This window comes from Pseudorasbora parva, chromosome 6 (assembly GCF_024679245.1).
Source record: "Pseudorasbora parva isolate DD20220531a chromosome 6, ASM2467924v1, whole genome shotgun sequence".
NCBI lineage: Eukaryota > Metazoa > Chordata > Actinopteri > Cypriniformes > Gobionidae > Pseudorasbora > Pseudorasbora parva.
The window spans coordinates 34652280-34677179 of NC_090177.1; the positions used below are offsets into that span (position 1 = coordinate 34652280).

The 24900-nt window shown below is 40.7% G+C and overlaps 1 protein-coding gene across 2 annotated transcripts; it reads right to left on the bottom strand.

The window, feature by feature from the left end:
• Positions 1 to 2801: 2801 nt before the first annotated feature.
• On the bottom strand, positions 2802 to 13840 carry LOC137079384 (NUAK family SNF1-like kinase 1). 2 transcript variants are annotated; one of them, XM_067447348.1, is made up of 7 exons: positions 13303 to 13840; positions 9131 to 9251; positions 8860 to 9011; positions 7226 to 7291; positions 5754 to 5873; positions 4146 to 4278; positions 2802 to 3627 (listed from the first exon to the last, which is right to left on the bottom strand). In XM_067447348.1, exons 1-7 carry the CDS (start codon positions 13558 to 13560, stop codon positions 3008 to 3010), a joined length of 1470 nt encoding a protein of 489 aa, XP_067303449.1. In that variant the 5' UTR covers positions 13561 to 13840; the 3' UTR covers positions 2802 to 3007. The 2 variants fall into 2 exon arrangements, with proteins under 2 accessions (XP_067303449.1, XP_067303450.1); XM_067447349.1 differs by having other exon boundaries at positions 13353 to 13518.
• Positions 13841 to 24900: the final 11060 nt, after the last annotated feature.

Consider the following 24900-nt stretch of genomic DNA (forward strand, 5'->3'; position numbering starts at 1 on the left):
CAGTGTTGGTGTTCAATACCATTTTTGTAACTAGAAAGTATAGTTCGTTGGGACAAACTTTGATGTTGGCTTGACAAAGCTGTATGGAAGCTTTTCATTTAGTGAAGTAGAAAGAGGACGACATTGCTAGCATAAATTAGCATGTTTTAACAGGATGTTGGCATGAATTAGCATGTTAACATGTTTTACCTTATGAAACAAATATATATTGCAGTATATTGGAAAATATCATGTAATACATTAGGCAATGTATTCACATAAATGGGATTTAATATTTATATTTTCCAATATATTGAAAGCGGCAATCATTTGTATATTTTGCAATATATTACATGAATATATAATATATTGTATAATACCATCAATATATTATTCCATGTATTTACAATATATTATAATATATTTCAAGTAATATATTGGTAAATATATTTTCCTTTCATAAGGATTACTACATTGCTAACCTGAATTAGCATGTTATTAGCATTATTTAACATGTTGCTAGCGTGAACTAGCATTTTGCTAGAATGTTTTAAAGGTGCACTGTGTAAATTTTAGCGGCATCGAGCGCTGAGGTTGTGAATCGCAACCTTTCGAAGCACAGAGAAACTACGGTGACCGACACTGAACAGAAATTTCATTCTTGGAGAGAGTGCTCTGTAGAGCAGTTTGTCCATTTATGGCTACTGTAGAAATGTTGTAAGGTAATAAAACAACGGTTCATTATGTAAGGTCACCACTGAAAACAGTTATAATGCATTATAAGGCAATAGATCCTCTTAAATATTACACACTGCACCTTTAACATATTACTAGCATGATTTAGCATGTTGCTAGCATTTTTTAAAGTCGGCATGAAACGGAAGTTGCAATTGAATCCGAGTGAAACGGCTTCTGAAATTAGGAAAAAATGTAGGCCGGAGCTTGATTTCTTCCTTTGGAAATTGGGTGTTGCTAACAAAAGGAGGCATAAACGAGATACCCCCGCCCCCATAACTCATGACAGGAAGAGAAGTCGTTTCGAGGGAGGAGAAAAACCAATAAAGTGCACAGAAAATCATTTATAATAAATACTTCAATATTACATACAAAATAAGTAGTCAATTTTGATTTCATGGCGACTATCATGTTTCTAAGCATGCTTTATTTCTTACTGTCATGATTTAGCATGCTGTTAACCTGGATTAACATTGCTAGCACAAACTAGCATGTTGATAACATGATTTTACCATGTTGCTTACAAAAATTAGTATGTTGCTAGCATGATTTAACATGTTTCCACTTTGTTTTAACGTTACTAGCATGAATTTCATACATTTACATTTTTCATTTAATTATTTAGCAGACGCTTTTATCCAAAGCGACTTACAAAAAAGGGGAGAGCAATAGAAGCAACGAAACAAACAAGGCCAACAACTGTAAGAGCTGTAAGAAGTCTCAATTAATTAGCACAGTACACAATTTTTTTTTATAGCCATCTACAATAGCCATCTACAATAGCCACCTACAACACTTCATGTTGAATGGCATGTTGCTAACATGATTTTGCATTTTATTAACATGATTCACCATGCTGCTAGCATAAATTAGCATGTTACTAGCATGATTTAACATGATGTTAAATTGTTTTTACTTTACTAGCAAGAATTTCATGTTGAATGGCATGTTATTAATATGATTAGCATGTTGCTAGCATAATTTAACATGTTGATACCTTGTTTTAAGATTGCTAGCATGAATTAGCATGTAGGTCTGAGCTAAGTTTGATGGTTCGAGCTAGGAGGTACTGTTCAGATTTTAGTTTCAGAAGAAGCTGTGCTTAAATAGACCGATATGTTGGCTTGACCAATAATCCAATTTCAGGGCGTTTTAATTTTAAGCATTGGATTCCAGTTCTTTCCCCCGATCACAAAAATGAAATGCCAAACCTAAAAAAATAAAAAAAAATAAAAATCCATTCATCCCTTCAATCATACGATACGGGCAATGAAGAAAAATATTAGGCCACACAAGACCAAACGCTGCTGCTTAGCTGAGGTTTTAATACTAATGCCACTGTGTCATGCTAATCAGTCTGGCGTTAAGTCTAAAAAGCGTATTTTCTCTTCACGTGAGAGCCAGAGAGCTAAAGTTTATCATGAACATGTCCTCCACCTCTTGCCTGGTTTGTATGCCAGCACAAATTAAGAATGGCACGACTGTCGCTCCGGACAAAGCCTCTGTTCTGTTGGGCTGGGATTAGCGGATTCATATCTGCTTTAACTTCCTTTCAGGCAAATAAACCTATTGACCTGGGTTATCAATTTCAAAGTGCACATTATTTTAGCAGCTCAGGTATTTCCAATAGATTATGATTATGGTTATTCAGCTGCATGACTGTTGTGACTCGCAGGACGCAGGTCAAATGATGAATCATATGATACTCAAAATGTAAGGCAAGATTTGGGTGTTTTTGCACATATTCTACAATTCAAATGTTTAGGGTGAGTATTTGTTTTTTTAAATGTTTAGGAAGTCTCGTGCTCACCAAAGCTATTTATTTGATCAATATTAATATTTTTGTCCTAATGTGTTTTGAAATTAAGTGTTCAGTGTCACATGATCCTTCAGAAATCATTGTAATGATGATTTGCTGCTCAAAACACATTTCTAATTGTTATCGATCTTGAAAACATGTAAACTGGAAACTGATACATTGTTTCAGGTTTCATTTTAAAAGAACAGCATTTATTTAAAAAAGAACAGCATTCATATTCATTTCAAAAGAACAGCATTTATTTAATATATATAAACCTCTTGTAACATTATAAATGTTTTACAGTCACTTTTGATCGATTTAATCTTGCTCACTAATATTATTGATAAAAAAACTTACCGCAGAAATATGAATTACATTGAACAATATGATATTTAAACTAGATTAATAATATGATTGTTCACTGTTAGCTCAGGATACTGAATTGAACCTTATTGTAAAATGTCTTTATTATTGATCTCAGTTCATTTTTAGTCAGTGTACATGATCAAAATAGCTATTCTGTGGAAACTGTAGGCCTGTGGACGTGTGTGTTTTCCAAAGGCAGATCTTGATCTCAAACTCCATCTCCTGCTGTCCACCTCCATCACACTCTTGGCTAGTTTTGCTGAAACTGTGTGACCATGTAGGAGCCGATGTGATTGGAGAAACACCGGAGAACTTTCCGTTACACTTAAGAATCCCCTTCCTCATTCTCCCAGTATCCGTCTCAATTCTTTCCACATCTTCGCTAGTGTCAGCCTTAATGTTCCCAGCAGTCTCAGACCCGTCTGTGTGCTCAGAGAGAGATGTGTTTTCAACCTGATTGTAGAGCTTCTTCAGGATGCCCTTCTTTGGCAGTTTCGTGGGCTGGTTGTGGGAAGAAGGTTCAAGAGGTGACAGCAGAAAAGAGCTGCTGTTTGGGCTGAAAGTTCTTTCCTTATGTTTCACTCTCGGTAGGGTAGAAGCACATGTTTTACTCTCTGGAACTTCTGAGAACGAAGTATCTGGGTTGGGACAGTTTCGGTCCAGCCACCAATGGTTAGCGATGTCTTTCACAGTAGCTCTGTCCTCTGCTTTTACCGTGAGCATCCATCCAATCAATGAACAGGCCTCTATGAGAAGAATTGAAAGAGTCAGGCTAAATTCTCAATCATAATGGTGTGTAGTGAAGTGTGTGATGAATCTAAAGTCTCTTTAAGATTAGTCATTTCACTCGGCGGCCATCTTTGAAACGCCTCGCGGTCATGCAAGTGCAGCTCCTATCTCTTTGAATGGGGAAAGATCAAATTCTCCAAAACTGTTTGCCAAGCTTACGGTTAAATTTCATATTTGAAATCAACAATGAAATCTGAAAACAACAGTCTCATAAATGTTGTTTCTAAACGCTCAAATCATGACCAAAAACTTTTCATGGACTTTTTTCAGCCTGGACAAAGCTAATGCGCATGCGCAGTCCTAAACACTGCCCGCGTTTCTATAGCACCCAGAGTGTCTAACGACTTTACTAATCAACGATTGGCTCTTTCATTTAGAAGGCGGGGCTTATTCACCATATTGGCCATTTCTCCCATTCATAAGTAATCAGAGTGCACTGTCCTCCTATATATATAAAGCCTTTGATGAATCTCACCTGATGGGATATCAGGGGTCTTATATCGTCCCTGGCGGATCTGCTCTTTGAGGATGCTGTAAGTTGTGCCATCAAATGGCATGGAGCCATAAACCAGAGCATATAACAGCACACCAAGAGACCAACAGTCCACCTGAGACATAAAAAAGAGCATATGTCATACAGAATTGTTTATGAAGTGTTTACTGTAAAAACTGGGATTTCAAGTATTAAATGTCCTTGTAAAAACGAATTGCGCTTAATAATACTAAATGTCATGAACTTGATTATATATATTAAATCTGTAATTACAAATACAGAGGTGAATTCAGGATGAATGGGACACTTTTTAACAGTCATTTCAATGATAAAAAGTGTCCCAATCATCCGGAATTAATCTCCTATATAAGCACATGACATATAATATGTTTTAATAGAAATTACATTAAAGTATATTTTAGTTTTTCATAATTTTTGCCAGTACATTCGGCAGCACACGATTTATCTATGTTTGTACCATATTTATGTATACCATATTTCACAGACAATAGAAGTAATTATGAAATTACATATGAAGATGTACTTAAAGGGATTTCCCCAAATGATATATTATTATTTTGTATTTTTTTTCCTCATACTATGGAAGTCAATGGGGTCCATCAACTGTTTGGTTATTACCAACATTCTTCAAAATATCCTCTTTTGTGGTTCAAAAGAAGGAAACTCGGGTTTGGAACAACATGAAGGTGAGTAAATGATGACAGAATCTGCGTTTTTAGGTGAACTATCCCTTTAAGTTAACTATCCCTCCTACTTAAGTGAGTCAAAAAAGGACTCTTGTTTAAACTATAATACATTTTCATTTAACTGCAATTTAAACGCACATATAGGCCCTGTTTACACCTGGTATTAAGATGTGTTTTGGTCAATCGGATCACAAGTAGATGAGAGAGACATATTCCCATGTACATCTGGTATTTTAATTTGTCTCTTTTGTCCACTTTCAACCACTTCTGTCCTGATTTCTTTGAGGAGAGGGTCTATGGGCGGGTGAATGTATGGGCTTTTTCAGATCTTTTAATCTAATGGACAAAATAAGCTCACACGGTTTACATATGAACACGACCAGAGACGACGGAAAAACATATGGCATCAGCTTTAGTTTTTGCTCTGATAGCTACAAGACCACACTATGAGTGTGTGTTAGAAATCAGGAATAGTGAGAGCACATTGTGCATTTTGCAAACTTGGGTCTTCAGCTGGCAAAGTTTAAATCTAAATTAAATTTAAAATCTGGCTAGCGCGCTTGCCCTAATGTTTATGCGTTAGGACATTTTGTGGCTGTTTAAACGAATTCGACCACATGAGAGTTCACACTCTGAAAGTGGTTGAAACTTGACAAGCTCAAGACGTATTTAGTGCCGTCCACTTGTGATCCGATCCACCAAAATGCTTTAATACCAGGGGTAAACAGGTCCTTAGTGTCTGAAAACATTACATTCAGTCTGCACTTAAGTATTTTCTATTAGAGTATATTATTGCCCTAATAAGTACTCCTTTTAAAAGTATGCTAAGTGTACTTCTTTTCACAAGGTTGAGCAATCAAAAAAACTGGGGAGTGATTGGCACCTCAGGGCCGTGGTATGGAAGTCCATTGACAATCTCTGGCGAGGCATACAGGGGGCTCCCGCAGAAAGTGTCCAGACAGCGGCCTCTCATGTAGCGGTTGGACAATCCAAAGTCAGCGAGCTGCAAACAAACAGAGCAGTTATAGATCAATCAGTTCTGTATTAAAATGGGTGACCTACATCTATTTATTTAATAGAATCTAGGCTATTTCTGATTCACATTGGGTGGTAGAAATAGCAGAAAACCAAAGGAGGTTAATTTTGAAGTAGAATTATAATTATAAATGCAGCTGCAAAAATGAATCGAATTACACTGCCATCAAACACTTCAAAATGTTTGATATGAAGGTTTATGCTGAATTGCTTGCAAGTAGACAAATATAAAATGTGCTCGCATATGAAATGAAGCATCTACTATGCTCTGTATAATGTATATATCTGTATGTATACAGACTCTGTATAATGAATAAAAGTCATCTTTTGTCATATTTCCTACATCCAGTTAACCTATGGAGACAAAGGATGCCTTCAAGCCTGTCTGTTACCAACAACGAATCATGGTGAGGTATAAGCTGCTATTTTGCCAGAGTCATCTGATACAATGATTGCTCTATACGGTTTGTAATGAACAAGGAATGAAGCTGTTCGATTGTGCAAAATACTGCAAACATTGTTCGCTTATAATGTTCCCATCCTGGATGATGATGCTCCTATACACAGTGCTAAAGTAAACGCATTCCATGCACACATATCCTTAAACCCTCATGGGGATGTTTGGGCTCAATATGAGTAGTCCATTAATACTTCATTAAAAAATTCATAGGCGAAAAATAGGTACTCCTTAAGTACTAGGCGAAAGCATCAATATCAAGTTCAAGAGTTCAAGGCATGAATGACAGATTACAGCAAGAAAATGAGGCTGTTTACGGTTGATCCTACCTAAACCTATATTCTTCTTCTTTCGGCTGTTCCCTTCAGGGGTCGCCACAGTGAATAATCCGCCTCCATCTATTCCTATATCCTCTGTATCCTCTTCTCTCAGACCGACAACCTTCATGTCCTCCTTCACTACATCCATAAACCTTCTCTTTGGTCTTCCTCTTGACCTCCTGTCTGGCAGCTCTAACCTCAGCATCCTTTTACCAATATATTTACTCTCCCTCCTCTGAACATGTCCAAACCATCTCAACCTGGCCTCTCTAACTTTGTCTCCAAAACATCTCACATGTGCTGTCCCTCTGATGTACTCATTCCTGATCCTATCCATCCTCGTCACTCCCAAAGAGAACCTCAACATCTTCAGCTCTGCTACCTCTAGCTCTTCCTCCTGTCTTTTCCTTTATTTCATATAGTGTTTCTGTTATTTTGGCCACCGTACTTATGATTTTAAAAATTCAATGTGCAGTAAGTTTGAATTGCTTGTCTCAAAGGATCCATCAGTTGCATGAAACATATCAGTTTTGAATTGTTTACCTTCACATTTAAGTCCTTGTCCAGAAGTATATTCTCGAGTTTGAGGTCACGATGAACCACACCATTCTGAGAGATAACAAGAGATTTCGTACGTTTTTTTTAAAACAAATGTAAAAAATTAAATGAAAAAATATTATATTTAAAATTTTTGTTGTGTTTACAGTGAAGTCGTAAAATTGAAAGACCTGTGATTTCAAAGCTGATTTTAATGTGCTGACTGCATTGATATAAATACTTACAATATATACAATATATAAATATAACTGTGATTAAAGAAAAACTGCTCATTTGTAGAATGAATGCCATGAGTTTTTAAGGGGTTAGTTCAGCTAAAAAATAAAAATTCTGTCATTAATTCCTCACCCTCATGTCGTTTGACACCCGGAAGACCTCCGTTCTAGCCTAGAAATCTAGACGCACCCTAGCGGCAGCAAATTTAATCTGCCCGCGAGTGTCGTCTAGCAACTCTCAATACCCTTCTGATCTGTATTCCCCTAACTCTTGCCGGACCAATCACATCGTGTATAGAGTCGGTGGGCGGGGCCATAATGACGACGGCCGAGTTGCGTTTGCGTGCTTCTAGTAAACACAGAAACTGGCGAGCGGCGGCGGTCTTTCGAATCAGCTTTGACCGCGACTCTGGAAGACTTGGAGTTAAGCTTTTCTCTGAGAAAAGAACAAAGAACGGCACTGAAGTCATTCTTAAGAAGGGAAGATGTGTTCGGAGTTTTGCTGACAGGATACGGCGAATGTTTAATCTATCAACAAGCTCTGTTTCACCTTCGTTGCTCTGGTTGGTGGTAGCACTATCCTATCGCGTGCAGAGGGAGTTTGAAAGACAACCATTTATCCCGCCCCTCGGATTGAGCCCTGTCTATGGTGAGTTTCCAGACCAAACATCTTGATGTGGGTCTGGCTTGTCAGGCTACCTCCGTTCATCTTCGGAACGTAAATTAAGATATTTTTGTTGAAATCCGACGGCTCAGAAAGGCCTTCATTGACACCAATGTCATTTCCTCTCTCAAGACCCATAAAGAAACTAAAGACATCGTTACAAAGCCCATCTCACTACATAAGCTCTACAATCATTTTATGAAGCATTGAGAATAGTTTTTGTGCTAAAAAAAACGGACTAATAACTTATAGTGATGGGCCGATTTTAAAACAAAGTGTAGAACCGTTATGAATTAGCGAATCGATTCATGATTTGGATCGAGTGTAAAAACTGCTGAAATCGTGACATTGGTGACCCGAATCATGAATCGATTCGCTGATTTATAACGTTTCGACACTTTGTTTTAAAATCGGCCCATCATTATATATAAGTCGTTATGTAGGGTTTTTTTTGCGCTCAAAAACTATTCTTGTCGCCTCATAAAATGATTGTAGAGCCACTGTAGTGAGATGGGCTTTGTAACGACGTCTTTAGTGTCTTTATGGGTCTTGAGAGAGGAAATGACATTGGTGTCACTGAAGGCCTTTCTGAGCCATCGGATTTCAACACTAATATCCTCGTTTGTGTCTGAAGATGAACGGAGGTCTTACTGGTGTCGAACGACATGAGGCTAAGTAATTAATGACAGAATTTTCCTTTTTTGGGTGAACTAATTCTTTAAGAACAGAAATGTGTTTACTTTATGGCAGTAATGCACAGCAGAAGTGATCTGTTTGAAGAAGTGTCTGGCCTCGTCCTCTGACAGTCTCTGTTTCTCCTGAATGTACTCGTAAAGCTCTCCTCCACTCGCATACTCCATCACCATCACAATCCTCTCTCTGCTCTCGAACACTGGAAACATATCCACACATAAGACAACACATTTAAATCATCATTTGGTGGATTCATGAAATGAGAGAGTACCTCTATCTGATACAGGAGATGTGACAAAAGAAATGTTTGTGTTTTACCCTCATATAGACGGATTATATTTGGGTGTGTAAGAGAGGCGGTGATTTCGATTTCTCTCTGGATGTGAGCCCTATCCAGATCATCTCGTAATCTCTCCTTTCTAATGGATTTAATAGCCACCTGAAGCACACAATCAGACACATTATAATCAAACACATCACTGAACCAAGCACGAATGTGTGTATGCGGGTCAATGATGTGATGCTCATTTATTACGTTTTTCAAAAATACATGGAAAATGCAGTTAATGCCGACTTGAATACATATCTTCTGTGATGCTCTCTCAAAATCTTTTTTGACATATTTTTTTAAAGTCAGCATGAAATCAAAACGGACAGTTCTTATTTACGGAACACAACAGGGATTTTGCCATGCACATCATTTTTTAATTCATGCGTCTTCATAATCTTTAATCAAGAAACTTCCCCTCATTAGCAACCTGTCACTCACATGAGATCCACCAATAGGAAACCATCCAATCAATTCCCCACACTGTAAAAAAATGTTGCTGGTTTTTGTTGGTTTAACTTAAAAAAGTAAGTAACCTGGTTGTCTTAAAATTTTGAGTTTATTGAAATTAAAAATTTGAGTTGATACAATGAAGGAAATTTGTTTAATAAATAGAAACTCAAAATTTTATTGTTTCTGAACCACATAAAAAATGTGATAAATCATGAAAATAGCACTATTTGGCATGTTTCACTGCGTCATCAGAAATAAAACACACACAATTACCCAATATGCTTACAAAATCTTTTAATAATATTTTAATAAAGGTTGTCGAATCTCAAAAAATGTTCATTGTATTAACTCCAAATTTTAATTTTAATGAACTCAAAGTTTTAAGGCAACCAGGTAACTTTTTTTCTAAATAATTTTTTACAGTGCATGAATCGCCCTACATTTTTAATAACAGTAAATAATTCAACATTCTCCAATTGGTATGGATATAATTTAAGCTACAGATCAAATATTATGTCCATGTTTTGCTGACCTATGTATAACTCTGCTGGCTACGGGTTACATTTTGTACCATTGAGATATGGTTTAGTTTCTGGTACATGTTGGGGTCTGTAAGTGTTTCATAGCATGCAATTTCGGTCACAAAACTCTTTAGATTTTGTGCGATAGTCATACGATACCCAGTTTTACCATATCGAACATTTTGTGTGTCAGCCATTTATAATTTTGTCAAAAAATGCTATATTTTACGAACGCCTTGGTGTGTTGTTACGAAACTTGGCATGTGTCTTCGGCGCCATGCCTTGAAAGTACTCAAAAGGTTTCGGGGCAGCACCGCCTTGTGGTAAAAAGTTCTAACAAAATGTCCAACAATTCTACTTTTTGGAACTTGTCCTAGAACGTTTGTCAGATTTTCACCAAATCGAAGCTTATCATTTTCAGACGACACCGTTTTTGTATAGCACAGCAACAAATTTGAGCCATTATGTTAAAATGACTCTCGGTGCTGTATTTCTGCAATGCTTTTGCATAATGACACCAAACTTGACATGTGTCATTGTCACCTCACTCTGACCTCATCACATCAACTGCACCACCTATTGGTCGTAAGTGATAAACCATTAAATTGTATTATTAATGACTATACATATGATTTTTCAGCCATTTTGCCTAAATTCATCTTAAAGGGTTAGTAAATTTCTTTCATTACTTACTCATGTCGTTCGACACCTGAAAGACCTCATTTCCTTTCATCTCAGTTAATTTTCACAACACTAATGAAGATATTAGTGTTGAAATCTGACGGCTCAGAAAGGCCTTCATTGACACCAATGTCATTTCCTCTCTCAAGAACCATAAATGCACTAAAGACTTTGTTACAAAGCCCGTCTCACTACAGCGCTCTACAATCATTTTATGAAGCCACGAGAATAGTTTTTGTGTGCAAAAAAATAAAATAAATAACGACTTATATAGTGATGGTTGATTTCAAAACACTTCTTCCTGAAGCCTCTGAGCTTAATGCTGAACTAAACTGCTGAAATCACGTGACATTGGCGATCAGAACCGCTGATTCGATACACTGATTCATAATGGTTCAAAGCTCTACGAATCATCACTATATATGTTGTTTTATTTTATTTTTTTGGTGTACAGAAACTGTTCTCCTCGCTTCATAAAATAATTATAGAATCACTGTAGTGAGATGGGTTTTGTAAAGACGTCTTTTGTCCCTTTATGGGTCTTGAGAGAGGAAATCCGCCTTTCTGAGCCATCGGATTTTAACACAAATTTGTGTTCTGAAGATGAACGGAGGTCTTTAATTAATTAATTAATGACCGAATTTTCACTTTCCGGTGAACTAACCCTTTAAAATGTCCTTAATTGCTCATTGTTGCAGTTTTTCTGACACTCAAAGCCATGTTGACGTGTTTTATCGTCTTCTTTGTGCCCTGATAATTGCTGCTTGCAGCTATATTTAATAACTGAAATATGCTGTGGCTTAAAAGTAAAGTGTAATTTCTTTTGTCCCCAAATGGAATTCACTGATGGAAACATACATTGAAAGGTAAAGCTAAAGTAATATGGAAATGTTATCACTGACAAAAACTCTAATGGAGGTCGCCGAAACCTGCTGTCTGTATGGCGGCACTAGCAGTGCAATCTGGGAAGCTGCCAAGCACCTTTGACCCCAATTTGGACATGGGGAGAGACGCCTCGCTCCCCTGTCACACATGCACCCAGCTCCCTCTGAATGGTGTTAGTGTTTGTCTGCAGGAATCCCAGCTATGCTAAGGCTCCTGGATTCCGGAATACTTCACCTCTGAGTCCGGATGAGTGACAGAGTGAGAGAGAGGCTCAGCTGCTGCTCTAATCTGATTGGACAGTGAGTTTTTCCATTAACGCTTTCATATGTTTTCAGGCTGTGAAAGAGTGCAGACAGCAGTCCAGGGGAAATTTCGATTTTGTTTTTGTTAAATGACAGACTGAGTGATAAGTATTTAATTAAGTGTGCTAACGTGCAGTAGACACACACAAGGGCCCTATTGGACGACCCCAGGAGTAATTAACTGAGGTGAATTGCTAGGTAAAGGTGTGTTGAATGCCTGACATGCTGTCAGAACTGACATCAAACAATGTTCCTCTCAAATTAGAAAAATTAAGTACATTTCTGACAATAAATCAATAAAAAGGCCATTATTTGCATCCATACGGTAAAAAAACCAATGAATCCAGTAATTTACTGGGAATACTCAAGCATTTCAAGTTAAACCAATTATTTATTCAAAGGGTTCTTATGAGTTTACAGTTAAATTTAGTTTTCTTGAGTGTTTTTCTCAGAACTTTTTTCAGTACAGTTCCATAACTCTTGTTCATTTTCACTGCACACTATTTTAAAGACAAATCATTATAATATATAATAATATATATAAAATCCCAGCAATAGGCTCAAGTATGCCCTTATCAAATCAACACTAAACCAGAAATATTATACTGATATATCATCAAATTTGATGTATATGAAATATCATGCACCTTTAAATGAACCATGCCCAACTTCTTTCTTTTTTTTACTATTTTACCCTATATCATAATAATGAAAGTCATCATTTTTTGTAGTTTTTAAGGTTTAACAAAGCACAAACAAAATCCCTAAACCTCCACAGTTACTTATCTAGTTGATAAGTACTAGGCAAGTAGTAAGCATTATACTATAGACTTTTCTATAACTGCTTAAGATTTGATCAATGTCCGTGATTTTTTTACAGTTGTGGAGACCACATTTTTTAAATCTCTGATATTTCCATTTTTATGCATTGCAAGTCTCAAATAATCAAACAAATTTTTTAATTGCATTGTGGATGAAGTGAATAAAAAAGGACAATAGATGATAGATAGATAGATAGATAGATAGATAGATAGATAGATAGATAGATAGATAGATAGATAGATAGATAGATAGATAGATAGATAGATACCGTTTCACTGAAAATTAATAGATTCAACTCTTTATTAACCTATTGTGTTGGGCTGATATCAAATAATTATCTTTGTACAGTTCTACAGTATGAAGAACTAAAAAATACAGGCCTTGCAAAATATTATTCTAAACAAACTAAAAGACTCGTTGATACAACATATACCAATAGGCTAATGCTTCATATCAGCATTTTGTGACTAGATTCAAAACTACAAGGATGTCGCTCACCGTCCTTCCACACTGTCTCGCCACCGCGCGCTTGACTTTGCCGTACGCACCTCTGCCCAGCGTCTCCAGCACTTCATAACGGCGCTTGAGACTGTGTTTATGATGGTGTTTCTTCACTCCGGATGATGTCTGGAGCTCTGCTTGCTCCTGCGGTGTGTGTTTATGATGGTGTTTCTTCACTCCGGATGATGTCTGGAGCTCTGCTCGCTCGTCCAGTGTGTGTGTGGAGGCCGCGTCAGTGAACCGCTGCCGCTCCATGGCAACCGCGCGCGGAGCTGCAGCTCACCTGTGAAGTGATGCTGCGTGTTTTGAACAGCAACTTAAAAATAGTTCTTCAGACATTTACAGGGATAAAAAAAAATAGGAAAAATAATAGCATGTTGTTCTTTCGACTGAAAGTCTTAAACATCTTCTTTCTATATATGAGGTGGGATGGCGAGTCTCGCCGGAGTGGGTGGGGTGGAGTCAAGCTGACAGTCATCAGCGGTGACGCGCATCAGTGCCAGCCAGACTCTGACGGAAGGGACTGCTGACCCCAATCCTTCCTTACAGAAAATACCTTACAGACAAACAATATCACTGTCAGTGTGACTGCAGTTCTGTGGCTTTAACATCCAAGGTTTACTGTACAGATTTACTGTTTTTATTCTCATTTGAGAATTCATACTGTGGCCAAAAAGAGTAATAATTGTCTCAGGCAAGTGTGAGAAAAAGTATTTGCTTATACCAACTGCTCTGAGACTTTGTATGCAACATAATGTAAATTTGATATACTATTTAGGCTATATACAGTATGTGTCTAAGGTCACCACTTTCAGTATATTTCTGTTATAAACAGTTTGGAGCTCAAGCTATAAAAAAAGAAGAAATATAATGAACATTTAGTGACTGACATGAAAATCATAATTTACTAATTATATTTACACATTAGTTGCTGAGCTTGTATTAGTATTGTTGAAATTAGAAATTAGACCAAACTGAGATACATTAAGACTGAGTTCAACTTTTGAAAGAATGACTATAAAAAGATAAATTCTGATGGAAAGGTTGTGGAAATCTGCTCATTCATTCATAAGCAGGTTTAGAACAAGGGATTTTTTTTCCTTAAATGTGATGTTGTCATATTTATAATGTAATCAAAAATAAAGGGTTGATTTTTTTACATTTAATTTATTATTAATTATTTTGTTTTTATGATTATTTAGCTGAAAAGCCTTATCCTATAATTCATTTCAACAAATGTTGTAGCCATGTCTGCTATTTTATATTATTAGAGCTAGTGCCTAAACAGGTATCTGAAAAAATTACCCAATATAATGTGAAATTATGTCTTGCCTAATAAGGATGTTGTCACAAAGTTTGACGTATGTGAACCAGAAGTACCAACTAAGTTTTTTTCAGTGCTGTGACATATTTTTCAGATTTTGATTAAAGATTACCACGACAAACATTTTTTTTTCTGTTTATCAACTTAAACAGATTAATTGTTCAACCTACGACCTGTAATATGCGCTAACAAAGTAAATAAGGTCAATTTTGATTCCATGAGGACTTTAAAATAACTTTCAGATTTCATCAAATGGATGCAAAAAGTACTGAAGTCAAATAATCTTTGCAGCTCTATAATTTACCTATTAATTTCAGCTATTACTCAAAATAATATCCAGGACAAATCAATTTGTTAAAATACAACTTTGAATTAAATGAATTACTTTTTACAAATAACCCAACATTTTAAATTGCACAAAACAAAGAAAACATTGTAGGGCTACATTGTGACTTGTTCCACTCAACACTTACAATTAAGGTTTAATTAACATGATAAATTGTAGGAAGTATTATAATTAACATGGGAGACAAGATGATGGGGGAAACACTCATTATATGAGTTTATACAAAATTGCACAGAACAAAAGCAGTCAAGGATAGTGTTACGTATACATTGGTTCCCTGAGAAGGAAATGAGACGCTGTGTCAGTAGCTGACTCTATAGACCCTTTTACAGCCCACGTGATCAAAGAGTTGCGCGCGCATTTTGGCAACGGAAGTGGTGATGTTCCCTAGTGGTTCTAACGTGTGAGCAACTCCGAAAGTTTATCAAAACGGTTTCCCAGCATCAAAATGTATTCCCAGCATCTGGCTGTTGCGTTTTTGGTTGCACTAATCGTTATTCCACCAATGGGCTTAAGTTTTATAGAATTCTGACAGGATCACGGCCGTTTCAGAAGAACCGGCGGTACGCAGGCGATTAAATGCATTGATTGGAACGAGGACATAAAAATGCTCGCATAAAAAAAATCATTTGTAAAACATTTACTGCACTTGAAACTTAATTATTGATAATAAACCTCCGAACATTGGCTGCCACTGGTGTGTATAATGTACCCCCACCCCCAGATTATCATATCAATAATCACAGTATTTATCAATTTCATTTGTAATGATTTTATTAATAGTTTAATTGCAAAATAACCATCTGAGAAATGTATGCAAGCAACATAGTTGCTATTAAAGTACTATACCATTACAAAATTAAACTTTAAACAGAAGTGTCGACACGAATCAATAACAACATAAAATGTAAGGAAAATGATAAATGTATGTCTGTGTGAAGAATAAGAATAAATGTAGAAAATTGTATTGGACATTCTGTAACACATGCCCACAGACAACGTATTCATAAGCATCCAGTGATTTATATGCTTGTCTCGGGTGTTCACGCTCGGTTTCTCAACTAAATACGTATATATCCGACCACTAAGTTATATCTGGCCATCTGCTAACGTCTTCTATCCACTCCACTATAGTACACGGATCTGGTAGCCGAATACCATTTGATAAAGTCAACTTTTTAAAATAACTTTCTCGGTTTGTGTTGCTTAATCCGCTCACGTAGCTTGACATGCTGCTGATTCTCGCCACAGTTTGTTGCCAAAATGCGCGCGCATACGTTGCTACGTCATCATTGTATACAAACAGTAAAAGGGTCTATAGGGATGGTGTACAAAGCACGCGTCAATTCACTGCAATCTTATTGGCTGTCGGTAGTCTGATGATGTCACATGGAGTGCCCGATGCGTTCAGAAGGCACTGCCTACCGAATGTGTGAATGCAGCATAAGTCAAGCGCCTGGAGTGAGTGATTTCCATGTTAAGTCAATGTAAAGATGCTTTGACGTGCGTCTGTAGGTCCTGTACGATAGATGTGTTTACCGCAGTGCGATGGATGGATTTTGCCACATCTGACGCCCCCAGTTGAAAAATCTGAACTTTGGTGTCTGTTCGCACGACGCTAAGCAAACAGGAGCCTGCTCGTGATAAACAGCGGCACACCTGCCGGCTCGAATACTCGCTCCAATGCGGGACAACAGGTTATCAAACTGAGCACGGGACAGGCGGAAGTCCCGCTGAAAGCAGTCGTCATCCAGACGCAGCTCCTGGAGCACGTGGTGAAACTCAAAACTGGGTACGTTTCTGGAGTGTCTGGTTTCCGCTCAGGACACAGCACAGAAACAGCTTTGGTCAGGGTCACAAATGATCTATTGATGGTGTCAGATGCTGGTTCCCCATCCCTTCTCATCCTCCTGGACTTAACTGCAGCTTTCGATACAGTTGACCATAACATCCTCCTTCACCGTTTACATTCCACCATCGGTCTCTTTGACTCGGTCCACAACTGGTTTTCTTTTTATCTCACTGGGAGAACTGAATATGTTGTGTTGGGAGAAGCTACATCCCTGTCACACAATGTCATCTGCGGTGTCCCTCAAGGCTCAGTGCTCGGACCCACCCTGTTCATCCTCAACATGCTCCCCCTTGGCCGTCTCATCAGCCGGCATGGGATTTATTTTCACTGCTGTGCTGATGACACTCAACTTTACCTCAGGACAAGTTCATCTCCCTCTGCTGACCTCACACCATCCACTTTGATCACTTGCCTGGATGAGATAAAGGTATGGATGAAGCAAAACTTTCTGCAGCTGTAACGGATTCACAGAGGCAGGATTCAATTGCAAGTAACTCAGTTTATTGACAGAAGTGTCACAGAAGTCAAAACTCAGAACACAGAAGAAGTCCGGATAGGACGGTGCAGTGAGAGAGACTTTGTTGGCGACACGGGCAGGCTGTGAGCAGCAGTGACTCGGAGAGCGGTTGAGGTAATCCGGGAAGGGATCCAGCGTTTCACGGAAGGGGGAAACGACAACCAACACGGAGACACAAGGGGAACATCCAACAACGCTCTGACAAAGACAAGAGAGAAACAGAGAGACTAAATAGGGTGAAGGTGATGAGTTGCAGCTGGTGCAGGTGATCAGCCACAGGTGCGTGATGAGCCAATCCCAGGCTCCGCCCTCACCTACATTCAACACGCACCCAAGAGTGAGACAGGGAATCCATGAACCGTGACAGTACCCCTCCCCCTAGGAGCGTCCCCTGACGCTCCCAGCCGACCTTACCTGTTGATTGTAATCATCAATAAGGGAGTGATCCAGAATGTCCCTAGCAGGAACCCAACTTCTCTCCTCCGGACCGTAACCTTCCCAGTCCACCAAGTACTGGAAACCGCGTCCCCTCCGTCTAGAATCCAGAATGCGATTAACCGAATAAGTTGGTTCCCCATCTACGAGTCGCGGCGGTGGGGGAACCGGGACTGGCGGATTAAGGTGGGAGTGAAAAACAGGTTTGATTTTGGATACATGGAAGGCGGGATGAATCCTCCTGTACGCCGGAGGGAGTTTGAGGCGGACTGTCACCGGACTAATGATCTTGGTGACAGTGAACGGGCCGATAAATTTGGGAGCAAGTTTATTAGATACGGAGCGGAGAGGAATGTTCTTGGTAGAAAGCCACACTTTTTGACCGAAGAGAGTAAACGGGAGGCTTAGACCGGTGGCGATCGGCTTTAGCCTTGGTGCGCGCTCCCACCTGGAGCAGAGTCTCACGGGCTCTGGTCCATGTGCGATGACACCTCTGGATAAAGGCGTGAACAGAGGGGACCGCGACCTCGGAATCCAGACTAGGAAAAATAGGTGGCTGGTAACCTACACTACACTCAAATGGCGAAAGGCCCGTAGATGACACTGGCAACGAGTTATGAGCGTACTCAACCATAGAGAGTTGCTGGCTCCAGGATGAAGGATTCTTGGATACCAAACATCGCAACACTCTCTCCAGATCCTGATTGGCTCTCTCGGTCTGACCGTTGCTTTGGGGATGATAACCCGAAGACAGACTAACCGTGGCTCCTAGTAATTTACAAAACTCCTGCCAAAATTTGGACACAAATTGGGAACCTCTGTCGGAGACCACGTCCATCGGGAGGCCATGTAACCGAAAGACGTGATCTACTACAGATACCGCTGTCTCCTTGGCTGAGGGTAATTTGGGCAAGGGAATGAAATGTGCTGCCTTCGAGAATCGGTCCACGACGGTCAAAACGACCGTCTTGCCCTGGGAGGGCGGGAGGGTGGTAACAAAATCTAGAGCGATGTGGGACCAGGGTCTCGAAGGAACAGACAGCGGCTGAAGTAACCCCTGGGGAGGTTGGTTAGATGTCTTACCAACCGCACAGACCGAGCAAGCCAAAACAAAACTGCGAATGTCGCGAGCCATAAGTGGCCACCAAAATCGTTGCTTTATTAAACTGCAAGTGCGGTTTACCCCTGGATGACAGGCAATGTTGGAGCAGTGACCCCATTTGAGGACCTCGGATCTTAACCCCTCCGGAACGAACAAACAACTCGGTGGGCCGCCGGGCGGGGGCGTTACCCCTTCTAAGGCCACTTTGACCTTCGATTCGATCTCCCATGTGAGTGTAGAGATAACTATCCTCTCTGGCAAAATACACTCGGGAGTAACCGGGCGTTCGGAAGCATCAAAAATACGAGATAAAGAGTCGGGTTTGATGTTTTTAGACCCGGGGCGGTACGAGAGAACAAAGTCAAAACGTCCGAAAAAAAGTGCCCACCGAGCCTGCCTGGAGTTGAGTCTTTTAGCAGATCTAATATATTCAAGGTTCTTATGATCCGTCCATACAATAAAAGGTACCCCCGACCCTTCAAGCCAATGACGCCACTCCTCCAACGCTAACTTGACGGCCAACAACTCTCTGTTACCAATGTCATAATTGCGTTCGGCAGGAGAAAGACGATGGGAGAAAAACGCGCACGGGTGCATCTTGTCATCTGAGGGAGAGCGCTGTGAAAGAACCGCTCCTACCCCCACCTCTGACGCGTCGACCTCTACCACGAACTGACGTGTGGAATCAGGGGCGACTAAGATGGGAGCCGAAACAAAGCGGCTTTTCAGTTTGGTGAATACAGCCTCGGCTGTATCGGACCACCTGAACGTCATTCGGGGAGAGGTCAAGGCAGTCAGAGGTGTGGCTAGTTGGCTGAAATTGCGAATAAAACGCCGATAGAAATTGGCGAACCCCAGAAACCTCTGTAGGGCCTTACGGGAATCTGGACTTGGCCAATCCATCACAGCCTTAACCTTGTCGGGATCCATGCGCATTCCCTCCGATGACACGATGTACCCTAAAAAAGGAACAGACTGTGCATGAAAAGCGCATTTCTCCGCCTTGACAAAAAGCCCATTCTCTAGCAACCTCTGAAGCACTCGCCTGACGTGTCGAACATGTTCCTGGAGAGACGAAGAAAAAATCAAAATGTCATCCAGGTAGACATATATGAATTGGTCGACCATGTCTCTCAACACATCATTGACGAGTGCCTGGAAAACCGCTGGGGAGTTGGAAAGGCCGAAAGGCATGACCAAGTATTCAAAATGCCCCCTGGGGGTGTTAAATGCGGTTTTCCATTCATCCCCCTCCCTGATGCGAACCAAATGATAAGCGTTACGTAAGTCCAACTTCGTGAAGACGGATGCTCCCTGTAACCTCTCGAAAGCTGAAGACATCAACGGCAAAGGATAGGTATTCTTTACCGTGATGTTATTCAGCCCTCGGTAATCAATGCAAGGTCGCAGAGAACCATCCTTCTTCCCCACGAAGAAGAACCCCGCCCCCGCTGGAGAAGAGGAAGGGCGGATGAATTTGGAGGCTAGAGAATCAGAAATATATTTCTCCATGGCCTCCCTCTCTGGAATAGAAAGAGAGTATAGTTTGCCCTTAGGCGGAGACTTACCTGGGAGTAAATCTATAGCACAGTCATAGGGACGATGCGGAGGGAGAGAAGCAGCTCGGGACTTACTGAACACTTCCTTCAGGTCGAGGTACTCCGGAGGCACGTTAGACAGATTCACCGTCTCACTCTGAAAAACAGAACGAGAAACAGACGAACAAGCAGACACCAAACAAGACTCATAACATTTATCACTCCACGCAGACACAGAATTTTGTCCCCAGTCAACCCTTGGATTGTGTAACTCCAGCCAAGGGTGACCGAGGACAACGGGAGCCAAAGGGGAGTCCAGGATGAAGAATGAAATGCGTTCTGTGTGGTTGCCGGAAGTGATCAGTGTAAGTGGTTCAGTGGTGAATGAAATGTCAGGGAGAACTTGTCCGTTGAGTGCGTTGACAGAAATGGGGTTCTTGAGTGCAATGGTGGGTATGTTGAGTTTATGAGCGAGGGCAGAGTCAATGAAGTTACCTTCCGCTCCCGAGTCGAGGAGGGCGAGGCTGGAATAATCCTGAGCTGCCCACAGCAATCTCACCGGGAGGAGAGTGGAGGATGAGGTCTTTTCCACGGAGATCCCGCCCGACAGTAGCCTTCCTCTTACCGCCGGGCGTGGTCTTTTACCGGGCAGGAGTCTAGCAGGTGTCCGTTCCCGCCGCAGTACAGGCAAAGACCACGGGATCTCCGTCTCGCCTTCTCCTCCCGGGAGAGCCGAGCTCGACCCACCTGCATGGGCTCCGGGTCGAAGGTGTAGCTGACCGCATCCGTAGCGCTGGCCTGAGGGCATTCGACACTCCCATGCTGAGGCTCCATCCTGGACCTCAGCCTGCTCAGACGAGCGTCCACCCTCAAAGCAAGATCAATAAGACCGTCAATCTTCTCCGGAAGGTCGATGGCGAATATCTCCTTCTGGATGCGGTCAGCCAGCCCATGCAGGAACATGTCCCACTGTGCCTCCTCGTTCCACTTGCACTCGGCGGCCAGGGTGCGGAACTCGATGGAATAATCCGAGACCGAGCGGTTACCTTGGCGGAGCTCTGCGAGTTGACGTGCCGCTTCTCTTCCGGTCACCGCTCGGTCAAACACCCTTCTCATCTCTGCCGCCAGCGTCTGGAACGAGGAGCAGCAAGGATGTTGGTTCTCCCACACCGCCGTTCCCCAAAGTGCGGCTCGTCCGGAGAGCAGGGTGAGGACGAATGCCACCTTGGATCTTTCCGTGTTGAAAGTCTGCGGTTGAAGAGCGAAAAACAAGGAACACTTGGTAAGGAAGGCTCTGCAATAATTGCTCTCACCGGCATAACTCTCAGGGGTAGGCAGGCGTGGTTCCGGTTGCCGCGATGCAGATGGTGTGTGGGGAATCGGCGGTGGGTCGGGCACAGTGGGACCGACGAGTTGTTGCATCTGTTGGGTCAGCTCGGCCACCCGTGCCACCAAGGTGTGTACTGCCTGTCCTGTGGCAGTTAAGTTCGCCTCCTGCTGGTCCAGTCTCTCGTTGCTGCTGGTCAGTAGGGCGTTGATACTCGCTGAATCCATGGTTGGTCAGAGCGTTCTGTAACGAATTCACAGAGGCAGGATTCAATTGCAAGTAACTCAGTTTATTGACAGAAGTGTCACAGAAGTCAAAACTCAGAACACAGAAGAAGTCCGGATAGGACGGTGCAGTGAGAGAGACTTTGTTGGCGACACGGGCAGGCTGTGAGCAGCAGTGACTCGGAGAGCGGTTGAGGTAATCCGGGAAGGGATCCAGCGTTTCACGGAAGGGGGAAACGACAACCAACACGGAGACACAAGGGGAACATCCAACAACGCTCTGACAAAGACAAGAGAGAAACAGAGAGACTAAATAGGGTGAAGGTGATGAGTTGCAGCTGGTGCAGGTGATCAGCCACAGGTGCGTGATGAGCCAATCCCAGGCTCCGCCCTCACCTACATTCAACACGCACCCAAGAGTGAGACAGGGAATCCATGAACCGTGACAGCAGCTAAACAGCTCTAAGACTGAAGCTATCCTAGTCGGCACTCCATTTCAGGTCCAGAAGTCCGTTATCACCAGCATTGCTTTCTCTGATCAGGTCATACCTCTTTCCACTTCAGTCACCAATCTGGGGGTCAGATTGGAATCGCAGCTTACTTTTGAAGATCACATCAAACACCTGTGTAAGACCTCTTTCTTCCACCTCAGAAACATTGCCAAACTTCAACCCATACTAACATTGGCAGATGTGGAGAAGCTTGTCCACGCCTTTATCTCCTCCAGGCTGGACTACTGCAATGCGTTCCTTATCGGCATCCCTAGCAAAAATCTCCTGAGGCTGCAGTGTATTCAGTGTATTTGCGCTGCTAGGATCCTCATGAGAGTGCGCAAATACGACCACATCACCCCCATTCTCAAATCACTCCACTGGCTTCCTTTGTCGTTCAGGATCGAGTATAAGATCTCTCTCCTTACCCAGCAGTGCATACATGGTGACGCACCCTCCTATCTCAAGGAACTTAAGCGTGGTCTTAAAACCCACCTTTTTAGCAGAGCTTTTAATTGACTTGTTATTTCTTAATTTTTCTGTTTTATTTATTTTATTTTATTCAGTTACTTACTTATTTATTTATTGTTGTTGATTGTTTTTAATTCTGTAGCACTTTGAGATTTTATTAAATATAAAGTGCATTATAAATAAATATATGTATTATTATTATATGCGCGAGTCGGCGCAGACAACAAACATATCGGACCCATTTGAATTTTGCACAGAATGCTGTATTTCAAAGTGATATGGAGGAGATTGTGATGATAAACGATTAGAGGAAACTTGCTTTACCAAACAAAAAGGCTCTAGTCAAACTGACACGATGTATTAACAAAATGCTATTGGCTGTTTCAAAAAAGGGGAGGAGCTGCTAACAGCTGGAGCCATTTCAGGGGAAATCACATCAACACATTGAAATGCTGGAGTCTTTAGCATCCTTGTTACCATGCCCACTACCCACATCGGAAATGCTGGTTTGAATCCCGTTTGGAGCGGTTTGAGTAGAAATGGAGGGGTTACAAAGACGTCAAAATGAATGCATTCAACTCTCTTGTGCAAACGATTGATTCTTATCTCTCTCAAGAGAATCAAGCAAGAACAGAGCTTTCTAAAGCAAATGCATCGCCATAATTGCTTCTAACTCCCTCGAGAGCGGAACGCACTTCATCCAAATGCTAGATCCTATCCCTCAAGAGAGAATCAAAATCAAACAAGAACATTCTTTACAATGACCGCATCTAGTGTCTGGTGGCTCTGTTCCATACAGGACTTACAAAGTCCCTTTTTAAGTCAAGTCATTTCAGTTGGTGGCCATCTTTGAATCCATCTTTGGCCATCATCTTCTATCTTTTTAAAGGGATAGTTCACTTTAAAATGAAAATTCTGTCATCCTTTACTCACTCTCAAGTTGTTTCAAACCTGTATGAGTTTCTTTCTTCAGCTGAACACGAGGGAATATATTTTGAAGAATGTCAGTAACCAAACAGTTGACTGGAGCCATTGACTTCCATAGCAGGAAAAATAAATACTAATGAAGTCAATGGCTCCGGTTAACTGTTTGGTTACTGACATTCTTCAAAATATATTCCCTCGTGTTCAGCTGAAGAAAGAAATTCATACAGGTTTGAAACAACTTGAGGGTGAGTAAAGGATGACAGAATTGTCATTTTAAAGTGAACTATCCCTTTAAAAAGGGAAGCATCACATTCTCCAAAGCTATTCACCAAGCTTACGATTTAATGTTTGAAATCACCAATGAAAAATGACAACAAATGTCTCATTTTTTGTTTCTAAATGCGCAAATCATGACAAAAAAAATCTAAAGCCAGCTACAGTGACAAAATGACTTTACCAATCGGCGACTTGCTCTTCTTCTTCTTTTTTTACCAGGACTTATTCCACCATATTGGCCATTACATGTTCTCCCATTCATAGTAATATGAGTGCAGTGTGTTTGTATATCTAAAGTTGTTGCTACCTATACAGTATATTGGCTGATTCCTACGTCAGTTCTCATATTTTGCTCACTGGGGGAAGTCATCTTGGCAAATAAAACAACTTAGTAAACCGACAGATGATAACAAAATATAACATTTGGCCAGTGAGCAACACTGGGTTAGGCTTTTGTTTCAGCTGAAAGGACAGCTTTTTGTGCTCTACAAATGTATCAATGTAATCAGCATAAGATGTACCCTGTTGTTATATTTTCAAGGACTGAAACTGTCATTATTTAATCATCATTCCTGGTCAAGCACACTGTCAGATAATGAAATGTGCTTTTGCAAAAAAGTGTCAGCAAAGTGATAAATGCTTTTTTTTTGTCTGTGTTTGTGAGTTAGTTAAGTGTCATAAGTTAATTTACAGATGTGTGATCTATTTGGCACGCTCATGTTTATGGGACGGCTGTGGGTGTGGTGTGGGATGGATCCGTGAAGA